Source organism: Emericellopsis cladophorae, assembly GCF_022114955.1.
Source record: "Emericellopsis cladophorae strain MUM 19.33 chromosome Unknown NODE_107_length_31430_cov_108_387108, whole genome shotgun sequence".
Taxonomy (NCBI): Eukaryota; Fungi; Ascomycota; class Sordariomycetes; order Hypocreales; family Bionectriaceae; genus Emericellopsis; species Emericellopsis cladophorae.
In genome coordinates, this window is record NW_026251032.1 from 20,088 (window position 1) to 31,430 (window position 11,343).

General features: G+C 46.2%; 2 protein-coding genes across 2 annotated transcripts; one reads left to right on the plus strand and one right to left on the minus strand.

The window, feature by feature from the left end:
• Positions 1–309: 309 nt before the first annotated feature.
• On the minus strand, positions 310–2,153 carry J7T54_002875 (Sugar transporter; the record flags this gene model as incomplete). The annotated part of the gene is made up of 5 exons (XM_051510475.1): positions 310–522; positions 582–1,318; positions 1,376–1,633; positions 1,695–1,924; positions 1,984–2,153. 5 exons carry the CDS (start codon positions 2,151–2,153, stop codon positions 310–312), a joined length of 1,608 nt encoding a protein of 535 aa, XP_051358629.1.
• Positions 2,154–3,562: 1,409 nt separating this feature from the next.
• On the plus strand, positions 3,563–4,114 carry J7T54_002876 (uncharacterized protein; the record flags this gene model as incomplete). The annotated part of the gene is made up of 1 exon (XM_051510476.1): positions 3,563–4,114. The coding sequence occupies one exon, from the start codon at positions 3,563–3,565 to the stop codon at positions 4,112–4,114; it is 552 nt and encodes a 183-aa protein (XP_051358630.1).
• Between the last annotated feature and the right edge of the window lie 7,229 nt (positions 4,115–11,343).

The window sequence follows — 11,343 nt, forward strand, 5'->3', positions numbered from 1 at the left end:
GTTTTGTTGATGGGTCATTTTGCATCGAAGACGATAATGGGAATGCGGAACTTGAAAAAATGAGGCATTGCTGAGAACTCAGGCACTCCATGTTTATGTGGTGCCTGACATCAAATTACTCTAGGCCAGAGAATTGACTAAGAAATAGAATACCATATTCCCGGGCAGCTTGTCCACACTGATACTTGTCCACAGTAACTCAGACCCACCCATCACGGGGCTTATCTTGCCTAAATGGCGGCTTCGAACGAGTGTCGATAGCTTCGTGGGGCAAAGAAGAAAGAGAAGAAATGCCAGCTCCCCGAGACACTAGACCTTGCTCACCTCAGTTGTAGCGTTCTGGTCCACGTGCTTCTCGTCTTGTATGTCCTGGGGTTGATCGTCATCCTTGATCTTGCCCAAATCAATGGCGGCCACCTTCGCGTCCGGACCATCGAAGACTTTTGCAATCTCTTCCAGGGTCGGGCCCTTCGTCTCAACGTAGAAGTAGTAGATAAAGACAAGCTCAAACAGAACCCAACACTGTCATTCATTATTAGCACTACTCATCAGTTGAAAGTATGTAGCCAAGCGGGACTTACACAGTAGATCGTGTAGAGCTTCCAGGTCTCACCCTCCCAGAAAGCGAAGGCAATGGGATTGGCCTGATTGTTGAGTGCGAGGGAACCGTTGATGCACATATTGATCAACATCATGCCCTTAGCACGCATGGAATAGGGCAGAATCTCGATGGCGTAACCGATTAGGAGCCCAGACCAAGCAATGGAGTAGAAAAAGCCATGTAGCCAGATGAAGAAAATAACACCTGTTGTGGCTTGTTTCTGATCGTACTGCTCATAAATACCGTAGCAGATTGTCCAGAAGACAAGGCAGGCCAACATACCACCAGTCGAGATCAACCAAATTGGTCGACGACCAAAGCGGTCAACCAGAAGGGCAAAGGAAATAGAGACAATGGCACCCAGGGTGAACTGGCCGGCAGATATACCAAGACGCGCGGTGGAGCTAGCAACACCAACATTCTCGTAGAGAATAGCACTATAGTTGGAAACAATAGCGTTCCCAGACCACTGCGAGAAGAATCCCATAGAGACAATGATAGCAAGACGGTATCGGTTGCCTTTGGTGCGGAAGAAGTCAAGATAGCTGGTGCTCTCATTGGCAGTCTGCTCCAGCTTGATGGTGTCGCGGATCTCATTGTACTCAAACTGAATAGTCGGGTGGTCGACATTGCCATTGGCATGGTACTTGGCAAGAATGTTTAGGGCCTCGTCGTAACGGTCTTTGGCAATCAAGAATCGAGGGGATTCGGGGATCCCTATTGCACATGTCAGCGGGCTACAAAGACTGATACCTGTTCCAAGATTTCACTTACACCAGAGGGCAATCAACTGGAAGAAAGAGGGAGTACCCTGGAAAATAGAAGGTAGACGCCACGACCAGTTGCTAGGCCAGTAGTCGGTTCCGAAGCAGGTCCATCCAGCAACAACGGCTCCGACGTTCCAGAGACAGTTGTAGATGGTGGTAAGCCTAGCTCGGTGCTGAGGGTGTGCGAGCTCGGATATCAGCATGGGTGAGGGCATCTGGGCAAAACTGTTGCCAAAACCAAGCAAGACACGCCCACCTAGGAAGGCTAGAAGAACATATCAGTCAACTGTGTAGTGTCGAAAATATCATGTGGACTCAAAACATACTCGCCCAGTTCTGAGAGGCACCTTGAATGATAGCAGCAGCGGTCATCGTGAAGAAACCAAAAGCGAGAGCGGGCTTACGGCCCCAACGATCGGCAACAATAGGAACGAAAGGAATGGAGCAGACAGAGCCAATCTGGTAGCAAGCACCCAAGAGACCGAGTCTTGCATCGCTGGGACTGTCGAAGAATTCTTTCCAGGAATCGAAATTCTGCACAGCGCCGAACATCATGCTGGGGAGGAAAGGGTCAGTATACCGATCAAGATGACATATTGAAGAGTCATAACGTACCCATCGAAACCAGTAGAAGCGGACGAGACTAGCAGAATGAAGCAGTACCAGTAGAGGGTGCGAAGGCCGGGGTCGCTGGTCCACTTGACATACTCGAATTTAGGGGCTTCCTCTCGAGCATGATTCGCGTGACTGGGCCCCCTGCCCTTCAAAGTTTCTAAGAACTTCATAGCTTGCGCTCGATGGGTTGTGTTCGCCGTGGAGGCCGAAGGAAGACAAAATTGAGAGTAGGGCCAAAGCAAAAATAGCCTGGTAAAAAGGGGATGGGAAAGCAAAAGGAAACGAAGAGGTCTCTGGGGTTGAGGCGTGGGCATGTAGAGATATTTATTGATCATCCAGGGACCCTTGGACGATCATGCTCCCCACACATGCACAAGTCGACTAAGTTTATTTTACCTGTTGTACCCCTCGAGCTGCTGGCACCTATTGGCAGTCCTCACCACCACCACCACCATCATCACCACTTCTACCACCTTTTAGCCATCACCACAGTTAGATGCCGCCACATTACCCAGACGCGATTTATCCACCCCCTGTCCCGCTCGCCCCTCCCCTCACACCTCCAATCAAAGCTCGCCTTTTTGCCGTGTCCCCCAACGCGTGCCAGGGTTGCATTGTTCCCACTCGCATTGGCTGGGAAACCAATAAGACCCAATTGTGTCCATGGTTTGGCTCGGTAACGGACATGGGACTTGGCCACTGGGACGACGATCAAGGATACACGGGCCTGTCATTGCTGGGCAATGTATGTGCAACTAAACTTAGTTAAAGCCACCTCTCTCAAGTTGCTGCCTCTTGTGCGACAACTGCGCAGTACGCATAAGATGCCGGTCCGTTTCCCGGGAGGCTAGTACTGCGACACATGCGCAGTATGCATAAGGTGCCGGTCCGTTTCCCGGGAGGCTAATTTGCCCAACGGCGCTTATCCTCACGCGCGCCTCATTCATTTTATTGGCGTTCCCCTCATTTAGCCTCATCTCTAAAGCATACCTGCGTAGATTAATGTGCATATTGAGCAAAACTTTAATACACACTAAGGTCATCTGGATCATCTCAACTTGCTTTTAAGCTCCCCTCAAAACTATTTATTGACAGGTTAGATGGGCCATGGATTCCTCAAGCCAAGAGGCAATGAGGCTGCAAAGGGGGTATGGCTCGTCGGATGAGACAGCTCATAGGCCGTCTGGGCACTTTGTATGCCCAGCCTCGCTTCACCTCCCTACGCGTTCACAAATTATATAGAAATAGGAACGTATTGTAAGAAATCCGCTGAGTGGAATTCTTGGCTCGGGTGACAGGCCCGAAGAAGCTAGAGGCCAAGGCCCTAGCCTGATACTGTGCCGCCAAGTGGCCTCCGCACCTCTCCTAGAACGTTCGGGTCTAAACTAGCTACTAGGCAGATAGAAAAGATATCTGTTTGTGAAATAAGTACACTGGGTTATATTAAATTAAGCGGTCGGGTTCTAGGCAACGTTTTAACCTCAGGACACCCTTTCGGACCAAGACACAGACCTGTATCATCGACCATGGGGCTTCGCAATTTATCGCACCTCGTGGCGAACCGGTCGAGACGTCCGACATGCACTTGGAGACTCTCCTCGCCAAGATCATGGCGCATGCTCCGACTGAAATTGACCTGTACCTACCGCTGGGTGAGGAGCGGGTGGCTGCCCGTCTTCGGGACCTCTTGTTCCTCGACCAATTGTCTGATCCGGCGCTCCTCGGTGGCAAATCTTCGGCCGACGTCTGGCAGGTGCGCATGCGTAGAACAGGGCCAGAGATCAAGGGCGGCGTCGAAACTACATGGCCCGATCCACGCTTGTTCCTCCTCGCCGACACCGAGGTATTGGAGGCCTTGAACAGATACCCCTTCTTCTGGGTCAGGTGCGTCGATGCAGAGCACGATGAAGAGACGGAGAAGAGCCTCACTAGGAACAGTAGGGTTCGATCGTCAGTGGTGGACGGGTGGTTCAGGATGACGACGAGGAGCATAGTCGACCTCTGTCAGGAACTACGTCACTGCGACGGGGGCAGTCTTACACCGCAAGTGTGGCGGTGGGAAGACGCTCTTCTGTACAATGGGAAGCTGACCGGCTCCAACCTCGCCAGTGCTGTGTCAAGTGGAAAGTGAACATGCACGTTCAACTCAGGCAGCGCTACACTCATATTCTAACTGTGGAATAGGGGCTCGCTAATACCGCTCAATAATAGTATTTTTAAATACGTATACCTACTGCTCCCTCTTATCCAAGCACCCCCGAGGACCACGAGATTCTGAATCTGCAAATTGCCAAAGCCAGAAGAGAGCAATACGTGCCGTCCACGATGAATCGGAAACTCTGCTACTACCAAGGCGTCGATATTACCAGCGCTGACTCCAACCTCGCTCAGAAGCTACCACATGGCATAAAGCTTACGGCCTGTTGCAAGCACGCCATCCACCACGAGGACACGCCTACATTTAGGAATCACGCCTGCGTCTATCTCAATCTTGCTTTCTGCTAATTCCTTTGATAGGGAAGAAAAATTACGTAACGAAACCTTGGCAACGGACACTATCGCGAGCGGGAGTTTGCCAGCTTCGTGGACAAGAGTCAGGGGTTTCTGTACGGAAAAGGCCAATGCTGAGGCGTAGATGCCACCCACGCCAAAGCATACAATTGCATCTACACGGCGCCATTGACCTTGGAAGTGAGACTTAAGTATGCACACGCAAAGATTCAGACTACGAGGCTGTTGTGGTATGTCGAGAACGTGGCGGAAGTCCACGCCTAAGCGTGGAAAGTCGTGGGTTGTCCATATCGAACTTTAGAGTCGCTGCAGATCCTCGCTCCACAACCGGAGGCGATAGTCTTTAGCAAAGTTTTTTGCCGCCTCGCCTTCTATCACGAGAGACAAAAGCGGGCTTGTGAAGCCTGCTGTGCTTCATCTTGGCGTTCCTGCCGATATCTTCGCTGATTTGAACGCGAACTTCGGCCAATTTGCTGGCAGAGACCAAATATGAGAATGCTGCAACAAGTGTTTTGTCTCTCATGTCAGTAATAAGCAGCTTATTAGTGCTCATAGCGTCTTTCACCGCATCCAAAAAGTGCTGTTCTCGCAAGCCTGGTCGTTCACGCATCTGACACTAGGAAAACACCTCAACCCTGCGCCATGTTTCTCTTTGCAGGCCCGGTCTTCAACAAGACGGTCAATGTCGGCTCTAGTCGTGGCCGCATATTCTCGCTTAGTTGCGTGGCTGACGCCAACTGCACGCGCTGTGAATCCGGTCTCAGAGACAACGGTCGAAGCCTAGATGGCGGCGCAATAGTCCTCGTGTTACGACCCCATATACGACCTTCGCGTGCTTCTAGAAGCACCCCACCTTTTTTTCCACTATTCACGTCACGATCACTACTTATATAAATAATCGCTGCCACGATTATTACGATTATCACGAATCACTACGCGTAAGCACACTAATCATTATTTAAGACAATAATCACCTTAGTATATAAGAAGCCACGCTTTACCATATTTAGCCTCTACTAGCTCTTCTTATCTATTAATATGATTATCTACGCAAGATTTACTATCTCGCACATAGACTGTGACTCGACCGCTTAAGTCGACGACATCCTAGTATACTCAGTTCAATAACCGACTTCTATTCTACCTACCCTGTAGCTTGTCTAGACCCGAACGTCACAACACTCGGGCTGAATGGGGTGCCGGAATCTTCTTCATGATTTCGCGGTTCGATTCGAATGTTGGAGATATTTGCAGGCAACCGACGGCGAGCAATCGAGAAGATAGAAGCGCTTCGTGGTAGCTATGAACTTATGGCTGTGATGAAGGCGGCGCTGGTTGACGTGGTTGTGCTGTCGCGAATAGCGTGCTGGACTGCGGGGTACGAAAGAGCCATCTTCATGACTCAGGTGCTGATATGCTGAATTTAGTATTATCACGATCCTTTCCCAGCTTCATATTGGTTGGCCGTTGAGATCTGGGAGAATGTGCGCTACGTCATCCCTGGGTCGGGAGCAAAGGGGATTGAAAGGGAGTGGTATCGGAGGGAAGATCTCAACACGCGACGGAGCCCTCTTTACGGCTTGATTCAAACGACGCCCAGACACTCGTGTCTTGAGGCGTGAACTACTTGTAGACGACAGCTGCTACTCTCGGGGATACACGGAACCCTAGAGGCGCCGTTCAAAAGGGTTGAAATCATGTACACGGCACTGAGCCGGATTAGAAGACCCATCCTCTATTTTTCTGCAGCTGGGACGAGTAGTATGTGCATTTCTGGGGTGTCTCGATCGCCAATTCGTGCCGTGTGACGGGTGACATTGACGATTCCTTCTCCAGGCCTGACGCTCTCTGCGCGTAATTCAGTTCACCCATGCAATCCCTCGACGGCGAGAGTGCGTGGACTACCAGGTGCAGCTGCAAATATTCAAGCTAGCCCATGTGCGACTCGGTGGATGGGCGATCGCTGCTCTGTCCTCGACATCGTCAACCGGGTTGCCGCCGGTGCGGACGGCCAAACACAGCGCGATTGGGACGTGTACGATCTGTGGGTGGACCGGATGCGCAGTGGCGTCGCGGAGGCGGCGGCAGAGATCCTGAAGCAACCCATTTAGTGCGGAGTACAAATCGACAGTTCTTGTCCGTGCGGAAGGACTCCCTCCGTCTGGGGGACGGGAGGAGCCAGAATTGGAAGCGTCGAGTTCGAGGCACGCGGGGGGCTGCAGGCACCAGGCAGGCTAGGGTGTGTCAGACCGAAAGGGGTCGGACCGCGGTGACTAAGCAAAGAGGGGTCTGGAGATGGCTGTAATGAAGGAATTAGCATACAGCACGATCGACAAGAACGAACGCACGAACATATAGTTAAAGGCCTTAAAATCAGCCTCTTGATTATTAATTTAAATAGCCTTTTCTAGGCCCTAAAAAGACCTATTATTTCCTCGATTATGAACACTTACACACATACACACTAACTCGGGCCGTGCCTCCACCAAAGCGGTCACGTGTCCGATAATTAAGAGTCTTATTACCTCTATTATCTATTTGAATTCGATCACTATGTCTTCCTCGAACGAGACGATAAATCAGAAGGTGGTCCTAACTAGATTAACTAACTAGTATCGATAGAAGAGCCTATTTATCTCGAAGGCAAAGACCCTACGGCTCTAGGAATATATCGACCTTGATAATAAAGAGCCACCTACCTTTCTAAAGGAACCTATAATACCTACGTTCTCGTTCGAATCAGAATCGCCTAGCGTTCAGACCCGAAGCTTAGAGCCTACTAATACCTTCACGGAGACCGATAAAGCATGGCTTTAAATCTATAAGATACGTAACGACTACTATAACTTATAGTATCGGAATATCGCTACCTTAAAGAGCTAGGTTAAGGATACCGTTAAGATACGGCTTCGCGAGTATTACTATAAGTATAATACCGACCTACGGGTCTAGTATTCTAACCTAGCAGAGGCTGCTGGTCTTGATATCTATTTAGCACGAGGCATAGCAATAACTATATAGGGTGACTTCTTTTATACTATACTAAAGGTGCCTCGAGACCTAACGAGATAGGTGGAGCGATTTAAAGAGATCATATATAAGGTAGAGACCCTTAGCCTCCTAAATTTAAAGGAGGTTATCTCGTAATACTAGCCCCTATAAAGCTTAACTAAGCCCTTCCTTAGTCCCTCGTTATAGATTTAGAAAGCCGAGCTTTTATAAGAGATTAAGAATAATACCCTTTCTTATCGAGAGATTATAAATCGAATCCGGTACGAGATTAGGATAAATAAATAACTTATAAAGAAGACCCGAGGCGTTAAGAGGGGCGCCTTCCTTACTAACACGGCTTCCGATACCTCCGATAAGCCGACTCTTTATAATAAAGCTACCGAGCCTCTCCCTACCTTAAAGAAGTAAAAGACCTTAAAAAATAAGGTAACGCTTAAGAAGAAGTTATCCCCGAAGATAAAGACTATATACCGCGCTTATAGGTAATTTTATTAGCTATCTAAATACTTCTATATCTTTAAGGAGAAGCTACCTAAGTGGTTTAAAGAAAATAAGGCTATACGTAAAATAGTAAACTAGAACCTTATTACTAATAAAGGCCTTATTAAAGGGGAAATTAAGAAGCTAACTACTATAAGGTAAGAAGAGCTATTATCGTCGGCCTTATCGAGTAAGTAACTCGTACGAGGGGTTAGAGAGGTCCCTACCGCGCTCCTTATAATACCAATAGAAGCGGCACTTTTAGGCTCTTTATATCCCCTTAAAGACATAATAATCCTTAACTCCGGAGCTATATTATATATCTTCTATAATAAGGCACGCTTCATAGACTTTATCTAGGCTATACTAATAGATACTATTTACGTAGGGACTTAGAAAGTCCCTATAATCGGCTACGGTAGTATTATAATCCGGCTAACCTCCCCTACGGCCATAAGGAATCTAATCCTTCGTGATATAGCCTATTATAAGGGATTTACGTATAATATAGTCTCGCTACGGTAACTAAAAAGACAGGGAATCTAATAAGATTAGAGCCTAGGTAATAATTACCTACGTACGCGTTACGGCTCTATCCTAGGGACTTTACTTAATCGTTATAACTAGTATATCCTCGAAGATATAATATCACACGATAACCTACCGTAGGGCGCCTTTCCGGCTACGCGATTATATTATAAGAAATCAAGCAAAGCTAACGCCCGAGATTAGTATCTTCGTCTAGGCTATCCGGGTCCCGAAGCCCTTAATAAATTAATCAATCGCTTAATGGGTATAAAGATCAAGGGCCCGATTATAACGGAATACGAAGACTATGCCCTAACTAAGATCACGAGGCAGGTATCACGAGCGTCGCGGTTATACGATAAAAGGCTAGGTCTACGGCTAGCGGTCGATTTTATATACTTAATCTAAGATATAGAAGGATTTGATAGCTTGATACTATTTATAGACCGCTGGTCCGGCTATATCTAGGACTTCTACCTAGCTAATCGAATAATAAGGTATATTATCGCTACCTTTAAGATACTATTCAAGACCTTCGACCTATACTACTAAATCAAGCCCCGGATCATTAAGTGCGATAACGAGATCACCTTAATCAAACGAGCCGTTAGCACGATACTAGAAGAAATAGGTATTTCGATCGAGTCGTTAGCACCTAAGACCCAGGCTTAAAATAAGGGCGCGGAGAAGTTAGGAGGGATAATTATAATAAAAGCTCGTTTAATAAGGCAAGGGGCTTATCTTCTAGAGGACCTTTAACGTAAGACTTACGCTACGGCGATATATCTCTATAACCGCCTTCTAAAGTATATCTATAACTAGAAATCCCTTTATAAGCGGTTATTCACCTTCCTAGCCTACCGTGATAGTATTATTATTTAATATCGAAAGCTATAACTTAGCTACCTTCGAGTTTACGGCTATAAGGCGTTTATAATAAAGAAAGACGTATAATAGAAGAATCGACGCTTTTATAAGCTTAATCCGAAAGTATTTATTAGCTATTTTATAGGTTACTAATTAACTAATATCTATCGGATCTAGAACCCGCTGCTTAATAAGACTTACTCGACGAGGGATATTATCTTTAATAAGACCTAGGTCTTCCCGGGAAGCGTAGAATAGCTTAAGGAAGACTTCCTTTATATAAAAACAAAAGAGATTACTACCTTACTTAATTAGATCAAGGAAACGGACTTCTAGCCGTATCGGGATAATAATAATAACCCTACTACCTCTTTCCTCGAGGATAATAACGATTATATTACTAATAGTTAGGGCTACGGTCCTAAGGGCTATGGTCTTAATATTTTAAGGGAAAAATAAGATAACGGGGTAAAAGATAGTGCTACTAGCCCTAAGACCCTATATCCGACCCTATAGGAGTTACTATTAGTAGCGTTATTCGCGAAATCGATTACTAAGATAGAGGTATTAGGGTGGCTGTCCTTAGTAAGCGAAAAGGAGGCTCCTTAGTAAGTAGCTTTTATAGTAGGCCGCCTTATTACCCCGATAGGTCTCTATCAAGGGAAAGAGATTAATAAGGCTAAGCTATAACGCTTACTACGGCAGGCACTATAATAAGATTATTAGGATTAGGATCGTGTATACTAAAGGGACCTCCCCTTACTTCCTCGTTATTATAGTGACCTTAAGAGGTATTTACTAGGAAAGCTCTTCCTAGAAGTAGAAGAATTATACCTTTAGAGTTATAAAAAGATAGACTCTTAGGATAAGATCTTAAAGGAGTAAGTAAACGGATTATAGATCCTTGATTATATATAGGTATATACCTATAAGTTCGACTAGGATAGCTTCTTCCTTAACTATAAGGCCCGGCTTATCGTACGCGGCGATTAATAATAGGGAATAGGGTTAGAAGAGACCTATATAGCCACCCTAGCCGGGAGGTTATTCCGAACGCTTATCGCGATCGCGGCACGCTTCGACCTCGAATTAATATAATACGATACTATAAACATATTTATAAACGCTAAATTAGAACGAGTGGTTTTTATAAGGCTATTACTAGGCTATAGGAAGGTAAGAAGACTTCTTTATATAAAGAAGGCCCTTTACGGACTCCGAGAGTTACCTTTACTATAGTAAAAGGAATTCAAAGGCGCCCTCGAGGGTCTAGGCTTTAGAATAGTCCCTTACGAGCCTTGCTATATAATCTAGGCCGGGATTATTATTTTCTATTATATTAATAATATCGCGTTAGTATTCTAGAAGGAATCACGCGAGGCTATAGCTACTTTAATAAAATAGCTATAGTTATAATACCTAATAACTAGAGGGCACGCTCTCGAGTAATATCTAGGGATCGTAGTCCTACGGGATTATATAAGGAAGTTAATTTAGTTATACTAATTCGAATATATTATTAAGATCGCTAACCTAGTAATAACCCTAGATCCCGGTAGCGAGGCTCGAACGCCGATGAAGTAGATCGAATTATTACTATATAGCGGCTAGGCCACGATCGCGGTGATCCGAAGCTATTAACAGAAGATTAGGTCGATCCTATATATCGTAGTTATTATAAGACCCGATATTACTTTCGTAGTCTCGCGGCTAGTAAGGTATAGTTATAATCCCGGTCCCGAATACTATAGGGCCGCCGACCGAACGCTCCTATATCTAAGGAATAGCTATAGCCTTACCCTTTAATTTAGAGGAAGTAATAGCTTCGATATAGCTAGCGATACCTTATTTACCGATAATTTAATCGATCGGAAGAGCTTATAAGTATATATAATACGGCTATTCGGAGGGATCGTTAGCTAGAGGGCTAATAAGCAAGCTACGGTTATAACTTTAATAACG